Source organism: Lepidothrix coronata, unplaced genomic scaffold, assembly GCF_001604755.1.
Source record: "Lepidothrix coronata isolate B3197 unplaced genomic scaffold, Lepidothrix_coronata-1.0 Scaffold7, whole genome shotgun sequence".
In the NCBI taxonomy this organism is placed as follows: Eukaryota; Metazoa; Chordata; class Aves; order Passeriformes; family Pipridae; genus Lepidothrix; species Lepidothrix coronata.
This window is the reverse complement of record NW_016690187.1, coordinates 4,362,545-4,382,569: the sequence shown is the minus strand read 5'-3', so window position 1 is coordinate 4,382,569 and position 20,025 is coordinate 4,362,545. Positions and strand designations below refer to the sequence as shown.

General features: G+C 47.5%; 1 protein-coding gene across 3 annotated transcripts in view; it reads left to right on the top strand.

Moving 5' to 3' along the window:
• NRP2 (neuropilin 2) overlaps positions 1-20,025 on the top strand; it is an 88,330-nt gene that overhangs the window by 22,568 nt on the left and 45,737 nt on the right. For all 3 annotated transcript variants that reach the window (XM_017837834.1, XM_017837828.1, XM_017837842.1), the window contains exons 3-7: positions 6,129-6,310; positions 10,538-10,768; positions 11,339-11,494; positions 13,285-13,454; positions 14,493-14,648. In XM_017837834.1, coding sequence (XP_017693323.1) covers positions 6,129-6,310; positions 10,538-10,768; positions 11,339-11,494; positions 13,285-13,454; positions 14,493-14,648 — 895 coding nt within the window. The remainder of the gene's footprint in view (positions 1-6,128; positions 6,311-10,537; positions 10,769-11,338; positions 11,495-13,284; positions 13,455-14,492; positions 14,649-20,025) is intronic.

The window sequence follows — 20,025 nt, the reverse complement described above, 5'->3', positions numbered from 1 at the left end:
AGATAAGACAATAATCCAAAGCACAGTATAATGATTACAACTCCCCACAATACTGTGATTACACAAGACATAATTGGATGCAACAAATTCAAAACAAACTTCTGAGAAATCCTAAGCAATTAAGCCTGTGCCATCACCCCGCGCCCCCCTCCCAGCTTGGCTCTCCCCCTGCTGCCATTGGATTTTTGTCAGTTTAGTCACTGAAATCCAGTGAAATCCCTTAAGATTCAGAGAATTATAGCTGATTTCTCTCTTGTTGTTGCCAGAGATAGTTATTTCCATCAGAACAAAACAAGGGCAAGCTCTGTGAGCATCTTTTGCCTCAGCATGGGCAAAAACCGCCCCAAAAGCTGCAGTCTGAGACCCAGTTCATCTCTCCGATGTTCAGCCACTCAAAGTCTGGGTCCAGTCACCGAGAGTGATTTAAAATACCCGTGTAGTCAGTGCAGAAGAATGATTAATTCCATCTCAAGCTGGGTGTGAGAAGTCTGCTTCCACTGAGAGCAAAGGACTTTTAGTTGGCTAAAGCTAAATGTGATACAGGTTTTTTAGGTCTGTGCACAAATCTATATCAGTATCTGTGTCTATGAGGACTGATTCTCGTCTCACAGGATAAATTAGGAGTGATTACCCTTAAAATGATGAGTTACACATGTGTAAAACCAGTTCAAGTCAAAGGAGAATCCAATTCATCTGCTGTATTTATAATTAATTACCCTGATTAAGGCCTGGCAGCTAAGATCAAACTTCATTGCTCTTGTTTCATCAGACAACAGTGGTGCTTGCCTTTGCTATCATGGCTATGAAAAAAAATATAATTTCGAAGCCCTCAGTAGCTTCTGGAACAATTTAACCTTTGAAAGGTATGTCCTGCAGTTGCTCAAGATTGTGTAAACATCACTGAAAAGTTTTCTTGTCTTTCACAATGTAACCTCTCATGAAATAAGGATTTGGTTTGAAGGTGGCGTACAAAAGAGCGTGAAGATGGGTGGTGACACAGACAAATCAACTAAGCCAGCTAGTGTATAATGGACATTAATTCTAGCCACCCCTTGATTGCAAAACAAGCACAGAGATGCGGGTTCACTATTTCCTAACTATCTTTATACTGGAACTGCTATTTAATTTTTAAGAAACCCCCTGTACTTAGAGGGTGTTTAATACTCCTTATGCATTTTTATAGTAATTTCTGAGAAACAAACCACCCATCACCTTTTCAAAGGGGAAACAATTGCATTTAGCAGCTGCCATTGTGGCTAAGCACAGACCTTCCCCAGCTACCTGCAGAGTATTAATGACTGCTGAATTTAACTACAATTGCAGTTTCTCTTCCTGTCCTCAGCAGATGCATTCAAGACACAGTGACGTGGTTCAAGCAGGTCAGGGGTCTTGAAGGCTCAAGTCAGCACTGGACATTCCCAAATTTGGGGTTGTTGGCACGCAGTCAGTACCTGCTTGTCTCTCTGTCTATCTAGGCCAGACTTCTCCAATATAATATAATATAATCTGTCCAATCAAGGCTAGCTTCTATTCTTGGCTGTTCTGCAAACTTCCTGTGTGACCTTGGGCCAGACACTGCTCCTCTCTGCCTTCCTACCTCACAGGGTCTCTTAAGAATCCCATCACTACTGTCTGCCAGCTGCAGTCATGAGCCCCATGGAAACGCCTATAAATAATAGCTCCAAATTAAACATTGGGAAAGTTCATGTTAGAGCCTTGCAGCGCTCTCCAGCCCTGGCAAGCTTCGGAAACCAGGCTTTGCTGAGTGCAGGTCCTCACCTACTTCAAATCATAACTCTAGGAAGAGACTGAGAAAGCTGCCAGCTAGGTCAGAGCTTGGCCTGGGGAGCCAGCCTTCCTCAGGCTTTGAAGCAAGGCTTGCACAAGTTTGTGTGTTGGGAGGACTCATGAGAGGACTGTGAACACATAGATAATTTGTTGGTTTTATTTCTCCCCATCCTAAGGTAATGTCCCTGTAATGCCCTCGAAGCATGTTTCAGTGGGGAAGAACTCGGCATCTCTTAGGACCTGGGGCTGAGGGGCAACAGGTTTGTTTATTATGTGTAAAGCAGTATGAGTCACAAAACTGCTTTGTGCTGGGTCCTGTCCCTCAGAAGAGGAGCACCCAGAGCTGTTCCCCAGGTGGGTTGTAGTGTTTCTGGGACTCAGCAGTGCCTGGGTGGGCACCTGGGAGGTCCGTGCTGGCCCCAGGGGATCATGGAGCACAGCTCAATGGCCAGAGAGCGGATTAGGTATTTCACAACAAAAAAGGACTGAAAAGGTGAAGGTCTTCTCATAATCCCTACAACTGGGGCTTATTTGCCTTTGTTGCACCTCATTTGCAGAGTCAGCAGCAAAGTGACTTAGGGAAAATAGAAAGGAAAAACAGGGAAGCAGAGAGGTTGACTGGAGGAAAAAGCAAGCAAACAAGCATGAGTAATACAGGCATTAGAAGTGCTTTATAATTAGTTAATAAAAGCTCTCTTAACATCAGCAAAGCACTTCCTACTAAAAATCTGTAATAAAAACACAGCAGTATTTGTAGGCATTGTACATTTAATGTTTAATTTTGTTAAACAGCTCCAAGAAGAGCCATCTAAGCAATGTGTTTCCCTTCTATCTCAACCCCCATTGTCTGGGCAGTTAAAAGTACTTCAGCTTTGCCTCTCTGCCTCAAAACTCCCTGGCGGAAAGCTGCTCGAGGCAGTTTCAAACCAATTCACTGGCCTTCCTACTCAAGCGGCAGCTGAGAATATCCTGCCACTGGAGGAGCAGCCAACTGTGGTCACCTTCCCTGCAAAAGAAGACTTGGTTAATCCATTGATTATACCTATGGGCTATGGAGGCTGCACCCTGCCCTCACATGTTTATGCTTGACTCATTGGAGCAATGGGAAGAAGTGGCCATGAAATGTGCTTGGAGATGGCAGCTTGCCCAGGGGAGGTAATGCCAGAGAGGTCAGGCCAGAAGGATGTTGGTGCATGATGACTGAAACAATGCATTTGGTTATATGAGTGAAATGCCAATTGCTGGGCACTGTACGAGACTGTTCGAGTGCCATTGCAGAATGAATGTGTCCCACCCAGCTGTGCCCTAGACTGTAATTACCTGAAAATGAAATGGTTAGAGTAGAAAGCACCCCCAGGGCTGGGTTTTCTTCCTTACAGTTTTTCTCCTTCTTTTTCACATGAGAAGAAGAAAGTCTGGAAACCATGCTTAAGCTTAACAGGAGCAAAGGTTTGGCCAGATTAGATTGTAACATATCCAATGAACTGACGTGAGGAGAACAGGGTTTATCAGTTTGTTTGACTGAGGGCTACATGTCTGAAGCACATGATTCCAAAAGAATCTGTGGTGGGGATTAGTTGGCATTCTTGCTGAAGTTTGGAAGTTTAACAGTTTGGACTGGATGTCTTTGGTGTTTCATTTTGAAAACCTAAAGCTTATTTGCTGTGGTGGAAAGGAAGTAGGTGTTCCTGCTCATCTGGGTAGGAGCTATCTCCCAACTGTAATACTTCCCCAATTCACACTCTGTTTATATGGCCTGAAAAAAAAGAATTTTGCCTCATAAAGAGCAGAGGACTTGGGCCAAGATTTTTTAACTAGGGAAGAAAACTCCTATGAATTTAAGTTCATTTTACATTTGGCAAAAATGATTCCCTGACCTTCTCTTAAGGGCTTGTTTTTGGTCGTTTTTAACATTTGATTTATTAAGGATTAGCTACAGTATGAGAAAGCTCAGTTAGATGCATGAATGAAGCCAAACAGGGTTTAGCTCAGAGAGGCAAATATTTCCTGATGATTTATTTACTAGATTTGTTCTTTCAATTTTCCATTTGCAGATTGCCCATGAGCAGATTGCAATATTCCCAAATCTTATATATTGTTGGAAGTCATTCACCCATTCAATAAGCAAATATTTCTTGGTCCCAAACTTGCTTCTGAAATTGCAGTGCTCCTACAGCACTGGAGTCTTGAGGAGCCATGTGGACAGCACTAGGATGTTTGGTTTGCTGGCTACAGCAGAAGCTGTGATCATTTCAGTCAAGTAGTTGAAGCCGTATACTGTGTTGGCGAGTTACAACCCCACGAGGACACAAACAGATGTGATTCCCTGGGATGCTGCTAACCTCTGCCTGTGCCATGCAAATGGCAGGTTTTACAATCCACTCCATTAACTGTGTTTTGCCAACATTCGTGTTTTTGCCAAATTAATTTTTTGCCACATATTCACAATTTCTCTAGTAGCCAGTAGTCCTGCGGCACAGATGTGCACTTCGGATGTGAAAGGGTTGCAAGCACACTGAAAGCAAGTGGTTGTTTAGAGAACAAAATGTCCCTGCTGTTTACTCAGTACTACTTTAAACAAATAGAGAAACAGGGAAAAAAAAATCTACTTAGAAGAAGCACTGACACTGCCCTCTATGTTCCTTCTCCCTGGGGAGATGGTAGGATCAAGCCGCACGTGATGGATATTACTGGGGGTCGCGCAGGGTGCTGCTGAATGGTGTCAGGGTAATAAGGGGTCACAAGGTGATAGGGAGCTAGGCAGAGCTGAGGAGGGAGCAGGTCTTCATTTGCATCGCTGTGTGTCCACACACTAGCTAAGCCAAATGCTCTTCCTGTTCGAGTGCCACTTCTCAAGACTGCTTGAATTTCACCTTGACCAAGCCAATTGAGTCTGTAATGAAGTTAAAGGCTGGGCAATTGCAGCTAGTTGAGTGCTCGGTTCCAGCATAGACAGGATTTTATCTGCAGGAATTTTGCTTCTGGCTCTCAGCCTGATTTAGTCCCAGAAAGGAGTGAAACCAAAGCTGTCCAGGCCATCTTTCTTTGTGGAGGAGCACACTAAGTCCCTGTAAGTTTGTTTTGAGGTTGTTGCTTGCCGATATGTGCTTTGCAGAACAGGAATGAGTCACATGAGGATCATTCTGTATCCAGCAAGCTACTTCTCCTTTCAACTGTCCATTTCCAAACAGAAGATCTTGTGACAAAGAAGAAAGGCAGATTCCTGGCAGCCTGGAAATGGTTTTTCCCACCCTGGCCCCATGAGAAGAGCTGTAGCATGTTGTTCAAACAGGTTGATACAAAATGAATAAACAGTCAAAGAGAGATGGGCAGTTTCTGTAAATAGCAGCATGCTGGCCAGAGAGGAGGAGAGGAGCAGGAGAACGTGGGTGTTAGAAAGCAGCTGAAGAACAAGATGTACACGTAAAAGCTGTTTGTTTCTTCACAGCACGCAGAGCCTGATACTACTACCTTGCCTAGTCATGGCCCAGAAAATATGAAGGAACGTGTTTCACCTTCCATCCAGACTTTGCAACAAGCTTTTTTCTCTGCACCAGGAGGCAATTCAGCGAGCTTGTCTTTGCACCAGGAGGCAGTTCTAACCCTACACTAGACCAGTCAGATATCCAGGAACAACTCCAGTGGGAAGGTGGAATATCTCTAAGTAGGGTTTAGCAAAGGCAGGTTGCAGTTACAGGGTGTACAAGAATCAGCAGGAGTGAGTGCAGTTACCCAGCTCTTACGCAACACTTTTCATCCACAGAAATTCTTTGTTAGCACTTAATAGATATTAATTACTGCCCAAGTGCTAAGTGAATGTACTGATCATGCTTGTTAAAGGACCAGTGTGGTGTCCTACATGCTCACATGGACTGAACATTGACAGTTTAACACTTGGCACATGCTTGCCCAAATCTCATATGGATACTGGAATAAAGTAAGCTGTGCCAAATAGCACAATGGCATTTCAGGAGAGAGGTCAGAGGAGGAGAGTAGCCCCAGGAGAGTTGTATCTGAGCTTCTCCCATGCCAAAGGAGTTTTGTGGAAATGGAGGTAAATTGTGTCCTAAACTTTGTATGTTGGCTCTGAAGTTGGAGTGGATGTGTGTGCAATAAATTATGTGAATTGCAACAGAGGAAGGGACCTAACCATAGCCAAACAAAAGAGAAAAAATGCGCTGGGGGGCTGTGATGTGGTGTGAATAAGAGAGTCTCAGATACCTGTCTGGAAGATGTTCTGTGAAACATGCAGATATCAAGAAGTGGTTTTTGTTCATTGCCGGCATCCTGAAGCGTCCCCCTGACAGATGGTTTCACTGCCATTTCACCTGCCTCCGCAGGTATGACTACATCGAGATCCGAGATGGGGACAGTGAAGCAGCAGACCTGCTGGGCAAGCACTGTGGGAACATAGCACCTCCTACTATCATCTCTTCTGGCCCCTCTCTCTATATCAAGTTCACCTCAGACTACGCACGGCAAGGTGCCGGCTTCTCTCTGCGCTATGAGATCTACAAGACAGGTAAGTGTCTGAGTCAGCGCCTGACTCCCGGGCTGTTTGTCACAATTATCTTCACAAGATGATGTCTTTGACCACATTTTCAATGTGATTTCTCGCATGTTATCCAGAGATAAAGGACTTTTTTTTTTTTTTAATTTAAGCAAGTCTATGCATCACATTTCTAAGAAGGTAAAGATATTAGTGGCACATGACAGCGCATTTTTGGATCACAGTGTGGTAGTAAAAGCAGAGTTCTTCCTTAAATGCTCTTTTATATTTGAGGACTAGAAACATATATCTTTTCTCCTGGACATGTGGAGCTTGTTAGGGCTAGGGGATTGTCCCTCTTTAGAAGGGCATGGAGCTCCCCATCCTGTGGAGTTGCAATTCAGGGTTGATCAATGATGCTGTGTTTTCTCTCTCTGGAAGTGGGGTTTGTAACTGGGGAGCTCTGGGTTTTAAATGATTGCTGTCAGCAGTGCTCTCAAGGTCTGAGGCAGTGCCTTTACAGGCTGATATAAGAGGAACTATTCATAATTCTGTTTAATACCAAACTATTATTGAAGAAAGGAAAAGCTGCTCAAAGGCCTTTTAATAGTGTTTCTGTCTAAATATTTGCTAGAATTTTTGTGTGTGGGAAGAAGGAGGCTTGAGAAAATAAAACCCTCTGTATGTGCACATGAGAGATGTGTGCATGCATGCCGAGGGAGCAGGAGTGTGTTTTGCATGGATACGCAGGCGCCTGCCCTGTGCCTGCATTCCTTTGGTGGTGTGTTGGAAGAAATCACACATGCGGCTTTCATGTCATTGCATCCAGCATGAAAAAAAATGTCCGTGCCTAGTGAAGAACCAGAAAGGAGCACAACAGGGTTACTTATCCAGCCGCTTTAAAGAAAAGATGGGGAGCACAGGCACCAGTGCCCAGGGGCCCTGTCCCAGCTATGCAGCAGGCAGAGATGTGCAGACAGCCCACAGCCTGGCCACAGGTAGATGTGGAGACTTTGCTGCAAGAGAATGAGACTCCCTAAATTCATTGTGAAATGATGAGGACAGGAGATGTATGAAGGTTTAGATGGATGAGGAAAGTGCTATTGCTGGTGGTTGCCTGGACTGCATAACTGGCCACTGAGCTGTTGTGCAGCCAGCTCACCACTGCTGTTAGTTGATGATTAGGATGGAGATTAGTCCTGAAAGCCTTTAGTGGTTCAGCTGGCTATTGGGGTTAGCTAAAGCCAGTTGTCGGCACAGAGGATGGCAAAGAGTGCCTGTGTACAGATGGGAAGACCACTGACCCATCTTAGCCCCCCTTGCCTCTCATTCCGTGTACACACCCGTGATGAGCCCAGCAGACTATGCTGGATTGTGCCTGACCTGAGTTGGGGCACGGGGCACCCAATGACCTGAATGGGGTGGTCCAGCTGGCTGAGGTGGCCAGGCCATGCTGTGGGAAGGAATGGCAGGCAGGAACCCTGTCTCTCTAGGTGGGAGCCAGCAAGGCACCAAATTCATGGGGAAAGGAGATGTTGCTGGTAGGAAGGAGTGGAAGCAAGGGCTGATCTGGAAGAGAGCAGGTGTTGAATGGAGGCTGGAGCTGAGTTTGTGTCCCTCAGTGTAGGTTCCTGCAGCACTGCCCTCAGGTCTGAAGTGGTGTTGGGGCTCCTTTTGCCACTCCCACCCCTCCGCAGACAGCCATCCTCTCCAGAAATAGCCATGCTTTCTTCCAGCTGCACCCCATGAAATCCAGCCTGGCAAGGCAGGTTTTGGCAGAGGAGTGTGGATGAGCCTGTGATTGATCCCATAGCACATCTGCACAGCCCCTGTCCCTGCCAGGACTCCCAGAGAGGGCAGTGCTGGCTGCGGGGCTACCACAGTACAAACAAACCTTGCCTTTGGTTGGCAGGCAGGCAGGCACAGGCCAAGTTTCTGTCTGAGCTGTCAGGGAAACCAGCAAGGGTGTCACCAGCTTTAAAGGTCATCAGATTGTCATTGTCCACATCAGTAAAGGCAGCAGTGCCTGCAGATTCCTTCTTTCTTAAAGGTGACCTAAAAAAACAACTCTTTTCAATCGAGCATCTATTTCCACACCTTGTGCTACATTTCCTTTATCACAGTGTGAGAGAGGAGCAATCTGCATACAAACAACCGCATACCAGTCTTCAGTCCTCTGATATGTGTCAGTCAGCGGTCCGTGGGCTGACAAAAGAGCTGCCTGCCCTGGCTGGTCCAGCCTCCCTGCTGCGCTCTTTGTGAGCCAGTTTGGCAGGGCTGGCCTGAGCTCTCCAGCTCTGGGCATCAAAGTCTCCTCTCAGGCTGGTCCTGCTACTGAAGCCAGCATGAATCCCGTTGATTATCTGCAGCTTCCTTATAAAAAGCTGATCATTGTGTTTGCTGCTATCAGCCAAAATGTAGACAAAGATGCCTAATGCGATAAGAGCCCCACATGAGGAAACTTGTCTAATGTGGTGACATAGTTACGTCTCTTTCCTGTCTCTAGAGGACAGTCCCTGACTCTGGGTTTAGTCTTTGATTTTCTCCCTAGCTCGGAGCTTGTGTTATTTTCCCTATTTATCTGTTTGTCTTTTAAGTTGTTTGGAACTAAGTGCACCCTTATCCCTGTTCATGGCATTATGCTGTGATTTGTGTTTGGCCTTATTTTTTGACTCTGCATTTTACCCCACAGGTTCACACCAGAAAAGCTGGCTGCTTCATTAGGTAGTCAATTAAGAGCCTCTCCTGAGTAGCTCTCCAGCCAGGCACTGCATAATGCAGTGTGAGATCCTGCTATTACTGCGCTGCTGGCCTGACTCCTGTAGGTTAATGCTGAATTGAATAACAAGTCTCCCATTAGTCCCGGGAAGGCTTGTGCTGCCTGGAAGAGCTGGAGCAGAAGGGTTTGTAGAGGAGAAGGAGAGTGTCCCAGTAAAAGTGAAGCAGAAACCTTTGCGAATGCTAGTGCCGGGTTGCAGCAGTGGCCAGCAGCCTTTTTAACATCCCCTTTCCCCTCTGATAGCTCCAGGCTGCAGATTTCTGTTGTCTATTGTCCACAACTAAAGGGTTTCAAAGTCACCGTGGTATGAATGCCACACAAATTCCCCTTTCCCCAGCCACCCCGAGGCACCTTGGCTGTGTGAGAGGGGGCACCGAGCAGGCCTGGCTGCAGTCGAGGCCAGTGTTGAGGTCAGCAATAAATAAGAGGCAACATTGTCTGCCCTCCTCACCACGCAAAGGTCTTCCTTAAGGATAGAAATAACTTGCATTTCTGGTGTGGATGGCTCATTCTGTGAAAAAGAAGTCTCTGTTCCTGTTCTCAGCAAAGACCCCCGCTGCCATGGCCCCTGTTACCCCACTCCTGCTGTAGCCATGTTGTGGGGATCTATGCTGGAGCTGGCCCGTGTCCCTTGCGTGGGTCTCAGGGGGCTGCAGGCTAACTGTGCACTTCCTGAGGGTTTACAGCTAACAGTGGAGACATTGGCACCCTTCCCCAGGCCCTTTCACTGGGTAAATATTTGTCTTTTATTTTCTCAAGAGGAAACTGAGGCACAGATGCGGGTGCCAGAAGGGTGAAGTTTGCAGGAGACTGGCCCCTGAGGGCAGCTTTTGAAGAAAGAATACATCCCGTTACTCCTCTCTGCCCTATCCCAGACATCCCATTCCCTGAACAGTTCCATCAGACCTGGAACTGCTGTGGCCCTTTACTTCCATGGCTGCAGATGGCAGCTGTGTCAGTGAGGACTACAGAGGTCAGCTCCCTTTGTGCTGGCTGGCATCTCCACAGGCTCTGGAGCAGCAGACACAGGTCTGCCAGCAGGTCACTGTTTGCAGGTTACAGTGGAGAGGGCCAGCTGGGGAAGGCAGGCCAGCTCAGTGTGGCCGTCCTTTCCACCACCACCACCACCTCTAGTGTGGGGGATGTGGCAGGATGCTGACCTACCAAACTGCAGCCATGGCTTTGGATTGGATCACTCTTTTAGTCCTTTGGTTTTGAGATAATTGTCAGGAGGATCAGCAGTGATGTACAGGTTATGCTTGCAAAGCTGTCTGAGGGATTTAGAACTGTGCTCTCCACCCATGAAAAGCTTTGAAAATCACCCTCTCACTTCTTGCAGGAATTCACATAGTTCTTTACGAGACATTTCCAGAAGTGAATACACAGCCCTGCTAAGCTCAAAATGGGGTTTCCACAGTGTCAAGTTGTTGGCATTAAGCTGCATTGTTGCTAAGTCTCTGAGTTTTTTCCTGCTGCTACAGGCTCCGAGGACTGCTCCAGAAACTTCACTGCCTCCAACGGCACTATTGAGTCTCCGGGCTTCCCTGACAAGTATCCACACAACCTGGACTGTGTCTTCACCATCATAGCCAAGCCAAAGACAGAAATCCTCCTCCACTTTCTGCTTTTTGACCTCGAGCATGACCCACTGCAGGCAGGGGAAGGAGACTGCAAGTACGACTGGCTGGACATCTGGGATGGCATCCCTCAGGGTAAGCCATGGGGTGCTGTGCTGCTATCCTCAACCCTTCTTGGTGTTTCACAAAGCTCCAAAACTGTGCAGTCTGTGTCTGAACACCAAAGACATCTAACCTCAAAGGTACCTGCAGCATGCAACCTGCCTTCAGGGCACTCTGTGGCCAGCTTGGGGACTGTGTACTTACAGAAGGCTGCATTCATTAAACCCCAAACTACTGCTCTGTTGTACCCACTGATCTGAAAAGCCCCATGGGACACTCCAACATACCACTGGTCCTCCCTCAGGGAAGGGCAGTGGGTTCATGCTATGATGGGAGAACCTCCCTACCCTGTACCACTGAGAAACAGTGCATTTTGGAGCATTTCCCAGCATTTGCAGAGCAGTGCCTGCTGCAGTGGATATTTCTGCATGGCATACTGCATGGCACCAGGCCAATGGATGTAAAAAATAACCCATCCCTACAGCCTTTCTTTTATCCCAGTCGGTCCCGCTAAGGCATCCCTGCTGAGTGATGCCCATCTGCTGATGATCCAGGAGGCCAGTGGAAAAGCAGGCATTACTTTTGCTACTCTTTCTTTTGCAGTCGGCCCCTTGATAGGCAGGTATTGTGGCACTAAGATGCCATCGGACATCCGCTCAACCACCGGCGTCCTCTCTCTCACCTTCCACACGGACCTGGCTGTGGCTAAGGATGGTTTCTCTGCTCAGTACTACTTGATACATCAGGAAGTCCCAGAAAGTAAGTTGGAAATGTGTGTGTATGACTAGTTGTGTCACCTGTTTTTCCTGACTTTCATTTGGCACATGCAGGCAGCAGTGTGTCCAGGGGCTGGTTCCCCACCAGCAATGCAGTTTAGGTGTTTCTGATAGAAATGAGATTTCAGTAAGACTCTCACTTTCTGACTTTTTTTTGACTTTTCACTTGCATTTGAAGTCTTCTCAATACCTATTGGGCTAGAATCCTTCGTGTATATGCTCAGCCCAAAGGATTTAGGGGAAGACTTCAGCCCAGCGTGTGCAGCAGATTCATTAAAGCATGGGGGAAAATACTCTCTCTCTCTCTAGTTTTCCAAAGGTTCACAGCCCCAAACCACAAATGGAATTTCTTGGCTGTCTAATTAAAAAATGCTTACAGCTCTGAGAATTTCAAACCAAATTTTGTTTTGTAACCCTTAATAAGGGAGGCAAATTGATGTGGAGTGATGAAGTTGTGTATTTTGAGAATGAAGAGCATTTTGATTCTTTGTGATAACACTTGCAGGCCAGGAAAGGTTCCATTTGTTTTCCCATGGTGTTTTTGCGTCAGAGCTACTGTTCTCGACCTCTGTTCTCAGTGAACCTGTGATACAGCAGAAGAAACCTTCAGTACACTCCTCAGTCCCAGAGAAGGAGAAGGAGTCCCTGACCTGCTGCTGAAAGCCTATGATAGACAGCAGGGTAGAGTAGGGGTTGTGCAGCGCTAGGGCGGTAGGGTTACAAACTCTTGCTCTGTGATTGAGTAAGGGAAGTTCTGCTGAGGCTGTGAGAGTTACAGACAAGCATGAGATCTTCACCATTACCTATTACCATACTCAGTTGATCTGTTCTTTAATCCCTTCTCTATTCTGTTCTTTAAAAGGATTTGAGAATAAGATGTTAAACACAAAGCTTGAAAAATCAAGCACAAGAGGTGTTAAAGGGCCATACCTGTTTTTATTTATGGTGGTGTAAATTGAAACTTTAATAATACCACTGACATCTTAACTTGGTCCATCATTTCCCAAGGTTGACTTGGCCACATAAAAAACACAGTCAGTTCAGTGGAGCCCCATTGGTTTATAGCAGCAGCACTCTTGGGCCCATGCAATATTTTCAGTCACAGGACAGCTGCCATAAAACTTGCGAGATGGACCATAAAATTGAGCTAATTGTGACTTAAAGCATTAGAATTGAGGAGATCCAAACGAAAGCATACCAGAGTCTTTCATAGTCTTCTCTGGTTAATTCCTATGGGCCTGATACCACCTATAGCACGTGCACATAGGCAATACAGACACGCATCCATACTCTCACACGCACACAAAACCTTTAGACCTGCCCATTCAGTCCTTGGCATTCCTGCTGGCAGCTCAGCAGTAAGCACCCTCCTGATGTGTCTGTTTGTACTCCTTACCTTGTCAGTGCTTAGGTTTCACCTACAGCCTTCAAGAAGATGGGAACTTTGCGACAAGGGGACTTGGGACAGGTTGGTGGAGATGGAGTGAGGGAAGGGACAGAATTGTGTCAAAACTGAGCAAAGGTGAAGGAGAGAAAGAGAGAAAGATCTGGACTGTATTACTGTTCAGAGGGCCACACAAACATAAAGCTTTAATTTTCCAGTGCCATCTGTGAGTGCACACAACCTTCGAGATGGTGCAGATCTGTTCATCTTTCCAGACAGGCAGCTTTGCTCAGGGTTAGCTGGGGAGATTAGTTCAGGGCTGCTTTTCACTTGGGGGTGAAGTACTGAGACTGTAAACTGATCTCTGTGTACGTGTGTGTCTGCTCTAGACTTCCAGTGCAATGTGCCTCTGGGAATGGAGTCTGGCAGGATCTCCAACATGCAGATCAGTGCCTCCTCCACTTACTCAGATGGGCGATGGACCCCTCAGCAGAGCCGGCTCAACAGTGATGACAATGGCTGGACCCCCAATGTCGACAGCAACAAAGAGTATCTCCAGGTATGCACACTTTCCAACCTCCTCACCTCTTCCCCCACCAAATGGAGTGTCATGCTGTTAAACTGACCCTTGACCGTAAGACTTATTGAATTTTTTATTGCCTCTGTGGCTCATGGGGAGCAAGCAGCAGGGTAGCTACAGTGCCTCTGTGAAGTGCGAGGGGCTGGCTCCCCCATTAGCTTGCCCACCCAAGGACTGACTCAATCCTCTGTCCCTCTCCCCCCCCCTCCTTCCTGCCCAAAACCTTGATGGACTTTCCAGCAGACTGACAGAGGCTGAGAGACCTCCACCACTTACAAGGGCCACTGACTCCATCGCTGGCCTGAGGACCAAAGTCTCCAGGGGGTGCGTGGAAAAACAACTAGAATAATATTTATCTCATCAGTGATGCAGGGAGAATGAGCAGGCTAATGTCAGGTGGGGGCTGACAGAGCAAAGGCTTTCCCTCTGAGCTGGTTAGAGCCACAGTCTGTCCACACAGGGCTTCTGGCTGTGTCACAGTGCCGGGAGACACTGCTTGCTAAAGGGCACTGGGAGCGGGAGGTGGTGAATGTCATTGCCTCTAGCAGACGTCTCATTCTTCATTCATGGCAGGCCTACGAAGCCAGCTCTGCTGACCTTTCTCAACCCACATTGTAAAAAAAAAAAAAAAAAAAAAGAAAAAACCAACAAGGGAAAACCACGAACTGCAGCACTTGCTAATTGGATTATTTTACATGGGAAAAGTTAGTCTCTGTCCTGCTTTAATGGACACGAGCGTCTGTGCAGATCCTGTTCCTTGGTCTGAGGCAGGAAGGCTTTGTGATGGTCCCATATGAGTGGACATCAAGATCCTTAGTTACTCTTGTCTTGTAGTTCCTATCCTGCTGAAGTCAGCCTGGGGAGGTTGTGCTTGTTGAACTGAGTACCTACAGATAGAGTGAGACAGGCTGAATTTGCACCTTTTTGTTTTTCAAAGACAGAGGGAGGAACTAACTAGCCACTCAGGGCTCTCAGGTGTTCACCACTCTCTCTCTTGTCCCTTTTTCCCCTTGAAAGGTGGACCTCCACTTCCTGACTGTTCTCACAGCCATTGCCACACAGGGTGCCATCTCGAGAGAAACCCAGAAGGGCTACTATGTCCGTACCTACAAGCTGGAGGTCAGCACCAATGGGGAGGACTGGATGATGTACCGACATGGGAAAAACCACAAGGTAAAGACCTTTTTGTCTCTTTTACCTGCACCTTGGTGAGTCTTGCAGCCAACAGGAGGGAAGAGAACAGAGAAATTTTACAAGCCCAGAGGGTTTAATCTGTGAGGGACCCTTTTTCTGATGACGGCTAAAAGACTGATGATGTTCTGAGCAGAAATAGGCCTTTCTCCTCTGCACAGCAATGAGGAAACATATTCCTTGGAAAACCTGGCTGCTGCTGCATCTTTCGTGATGGCGAGAGTATGTTCTTTGACTGCAAATGAAGGAGAAAATGCTTTCACAGCCTGTGTTTTGCCATACAAGATTCATTGAGCTTTTATGGTCGTACACCCGCCTGCATGCTGGGTTAACAATCACAAAACCACATGAAACTGTAGTTCAGGAGTTACTGAGGCCTAGAAATGAAAGGGCACAAATTCTAAGAGGCGATCGCACTGTCCCAGAGAACAAAATGAACAATAAATAATGAGAAGCAATTCAGGCTGCCAGGGCTGTGGGATCTGTGCTAGCAGGCATGGTCAGCAAGGGTGCTCTGAGCACTGGGAGCTGTGCATGCTCTTGCTGTGTTTCTGGCACACACACAGAGGTGGGAGTGAGGGGGAGGGAGGGTAAATATGGGTGGTGAGCTGTTTGAAGCCTTGGAGGTGCTGGTATGTGGCCAGGAAAGATAAACTTGGTGTGGTCTGTGTGGAGGCTTTGCTGTATGGGCAGGGGGGTTAAGGCAGCCGCGGTGCCGGGCTGGTTGGTCCTGCTCTGTCAATTGCTTTGGTCACGTGGCTGTCCCCTGGTTAAGGCGCTTTGAGAAAGCGCTTCCCTGCTCTTCTGTGGTGCCCACCAGCTCTGCTGCCACAGTCAAGTCCTCCTCACTGATGTGCCATAGTCTGTCTGCGTGAACTCTGTGGCTGGAGTCCCACACACCTCCTCCCACACGCACATCCCAGTAATTACTGATTGCTCAGCACTTCTATTAAATTAGCTGTCTCCTCCGTTTGCTGGCACGGGCACTGCTCACATGAAATGCAGTAGCCTGCCTTGTCCGGGATTCATCCAGACATTTCCTTCCTTCCGGGCTGTGTGATTTCCCCTTCCCCACATGTGTGTCTCAGGTTCAAATTCCCTCTGCTTCCCAGAATGAGTCGTCTCTGTGCAGACGTCCCTATCAGGGTCTCATACTTCCAATATTTGGAGTATTGAAGCTCCTGGCATGCCAGTGAGGTGGTGTTAGTCCTATTTTAGAGGTAGAGAAATGGAGGCATAGGGCAGCCCAGCACAACATAGGAGGGTCAGCAGCTGGGCTCCCCCAGATCTCAGGTGGACTGGCTCCGGGGCAGTATCTCATGGCAGAGCTCATGTATACCTCTAACACAGTAGCCATGAAGTGGTGTGGAGGCTTTCCCAGGACCCACTGGTCACAGCAGACCTTTCTGTGAACCAGGGCCACCTCTCCTTAGGCAAGCACCTTGTGCTAATGGGTGAGTCTGAGGTCTCATTGGGACCATTTCTGTAAGCTGAAACAGGCAGGAGACTGGCATCATGCTGGGCAGAGAGATGGGCTAAATACACAGCTCAGTGTTTCAGATAATCACTAGCAATAAATTTACCTTTCGGAGTCTAACTGTAGCGGGAATCTGGCCTGGAGGTTGGCTTTAGTTGCAGAGAGGCATAAATATCCCATCCTTGTGGTCCTGGGCATTGAACACTTAATCCTTAGCCAGGGTGGAGCAGGGCTGGTTTCAGTGCTGTGTAAATTTACATCACTCCAGCAAGACCCTAAACCCTGGCTGGTGTCAATCCAAACCAATCCCATAGCCATGTGAATTGCAACCATTTCAGGATTTGGCCTTGAGTCCTGTCAGGTTTTTTCTGCTCTGTTATCTCTTTTCATAAAAAAAGAGGAAAAAACAAACCTCTTCTTTTTTACTCCTTTATTCCAGTCTAAATTCATTCCCACGTTCTGACCTCAATTTAGCAGACACCTCCCAAGGCTGGAGGATAAGTAATTGCTTTTTGGTGCCTTGCCTACCCCTTGCATCCGGGTGACTGCTTTCCCTCCCCACCAAACAACTGTCTGCCAGCTGCCGAGCCGCGGTGAGGCCAGGGCAGCGCTCGCAGGCCTGTTGCGGGTGGGCTCTGGCCCCACATTCCCTGCCCGTATTAATCCCCACTGTTCCTGCATTAAGCAAGCTCCCAGATGTCTGTATTCAAGGCGCAGATTCCTCCCTGCGTCAGTGCGGTGCTCCGCACGGTTCAGGCTGCAACGGTGGAGTGAACCATGCCAAATAGATTTGTCAAGTCTGCCGCAGCTTGATTTGGTGCCATAAGGAGCAGGGAGGGAGGGGAAGGTGTGGACAGACAGGGACTCTCTACTTCTCTATATACATGCAGATATATACATATATATATAGACACATACATATATACACACACATACGTATATCTGCACATACACACATATATATGCACATGCACACATAGGCATATGGGGTGTATCAAACACTGCTCTGAATTTCTGCCGGCTCTGTGGGCCAAAAGCAAGGCTCTGCCATGTATAGGTGGGTCAGCTAACATTCACATCTTCATCAGGGAGCTAAAGCAAGAGAAAACCAGCGAGTGTGGGAGGGGTGGGGAGGGGATGATGCTCTCTGCAGAGGATGGGGAGCTCTGACTTCTTCTCTTATGCCTCCTGCTGCCCCTCCCTCTGGTATTTCAGATGAGAGTTGAGCCAGGGTGTTTCCCTGCAAAATGTGATGGCTTACCTTTGAGTCCCCAGCTGCTGGCACTCGACAGCGAGGGAAACGGGAAAGGCAGGATGGAGCAGAGGAAAACATGATTAATATGTGCTCGCAGCAGACACGGCTGGCTGGGCTGTTTCCGTGCCAAGCGCTGCTGTGCTTCTGGGATGGGGAAGCAGTGGGAAGGCAGCCGGCAGGAGTGAAACCCCATTCTCATACCCATCTCTTCCCACCCCACCTTATCCCTGCCAGGCTTTCCACCTGCCTGGCAGCCCACTCCCCACAAAGCCCAGCCCAGCACACTCCAGACCTCCCCCTGTCCTTTTCTCAGGGGTGGGACCAGGGGGAGAGGCCAACCGGGTGACCTGGACAAAGATGAAGAGCTGTCTTACTATGTGTCACCTGAGGGAGGAGACAGGGAGGAGAGTGGCCACCACCACATGTTGCCCCATACTCGCCCCATATTACTCACTAGCATGTCCCCATGGGACAGGGCCAAACAAACTTTGCTGCAGAAAGGCTAGTCCAGCTCTTGCCCTCCCTGTTGCATCCACCTCTGTTATCTTCCAGGCAGCGGCCCTGGTGTGCGTGCCAAGATCTTATCTAGTGGTTTGAAAATGTCTTTAGAAAACAACAACTCTTCTTGAACTCAAGGAAGGAAAAGAGCACCTGGCAGGATTTGACCTTTTGATTTTGGCCATTTTCTTCACCTAGCAGGATTTGACCTTTTATTATTGTCCATTTTCTTCGGACAGATTCAGCTATTGAGGATTTTATCAGAAAACAAAGTGCTCATCCATTCTGATCCGCCTCCTCCTTCTTTGTAGGTCTCAGGTTCCAGCTCCTGTGTGGTCTGAGCCACTCTGTCTTAAAAACTGTGAAGATCAGCTCATCTAGTGGGTGAGGGACTGGGGGATGGGATGGATTTCAGGATTTGGGGTGGGTTGGGACCATGATGAGTGCTCTTGCTGCCTTCATTGCTCTGTGTGTAAAATGAGAGGATGCAACTGAAACATTTGCTTTCAGAATCTGTAGAAGTCAATGGATGAGAAATGGCAGCAAGATCCAGCTGTACAGTTTTCATTTCCTACTCATTTTGACTGCTTTGTGCTTGTTACCAGCTAACCTTCCTAGGTGGTGGTTCAGCTGGTGGGTGCACAAAGGTTGAATTGCTGCAAAGAGCCAAATATCTCAGCTCTACATGGAGCTGGGGACATCAGAGGTGTTTGGTGCTGGCAGGCAGTATTGAGGATGATTCTTTGGAGACCTTTGTGCCTTCTCTTAGGAGTGTTTCTCTGTCTTTTCAGTTCTTAATCGGGTCTCCTGTATTCATTCACCTGGGGGGAGAGAGAAAAACTTTCCGTCCTGTGGGGTTTTTATTTGGAAAATTCAGGAAAAGCTTGCATGATCAGCCACAATGCCACAAGTGCTTCTGCACAGAGACATCATGGTGCAGAGGATTTGCCCAGAAGCATCCAGGTCCCAGCCTGCCTCTGCTGCTTTTGCAGGCAGGACAAAGACATCAGGCTTTGGGAAAGGCAGCCTTGCGCATTCACACTTGGTGCAGTACCAAGGGAGAATTACAGCCCTGGCTTTCCTAGCAAGGCTGAACCTTTGTATTTCTAGGCCTGATATCTCCTTTGCAGGCTAACACAGTGCCACTCCTCCTGTCCCTGATGACTCCCAAATCTGAGTGGAGCCTCTCAAAGACATGGAGCTGGCAAGCCCAACCCAGCACACTGTGCCTTGCCCAGACACTGTGCTTTGTTGAATGTTGCCAAGTATCATTTTTCTTTTAACTCCTTGTTCCTGGATTTAATAAATCCAGAACTATTCACCCTCCACTTGAGCCAGAATTCTCCTACCATCAAACATGCTCCATTTTATGCCTTTCCTATCTGACAAGGAAAATAATCTCCCCTACTTTTCTCCTTCATGCTTCTCTGTCTAAATCCTGAAGCCCTAATCCTGTTAGCATGCTCTGTTCCAGGGCTCTGTCTCCACAGGAGTAACATAATCCTGCAGTAAATCTAGTGGGTCCAAAGAGACGCATACATACAGACGAAGGCAGGGCTGTTGCCATCCTTGGCCTTCTCCTCTGCCTCCCTCATCTCCTTTCTTTAGCTCCCCAAGAAATTGCACAGTGGCCAAGCAGCATAATAAATAGAGCAGGAGAGAGGTTACTCCCTCCCCCCTCCCTGATTCACTGCCTCTTCAACTTCATGGTACTTTTTGTCTCCCTGTCCTTCACTCCCTTCACTCCAAACTGCCAGTGGCACAATTCCCATATCCACTGGAACTAATGTAGCTTCAGAATTTCCCCCATCACCCTATGACAGTTCCAGCATATCAAAAATATAACTTGTGTTGGTGTGGATCTTGCATGTGTATCCACACAGGAAAACTTTCACAGTCCTACTCTAGCCTAGACATCATCTCCCACCACTTGCTTTCTGCAGCAAATTAATTAAGCAGGTCAGCTCTCATTGATTCTCAATTTAATTTTACGTGTAGAACTGCTGTCTGGACTAAAACAGAAGTAAACATACAGTATATGGGGAGGAGATGGGCAGCTTTTTGATGCAGCAGAGAAAACGAGTTCCCTTGACTGTTTCATGGAAGGTGCTTTTAATTTGTTAATGGCT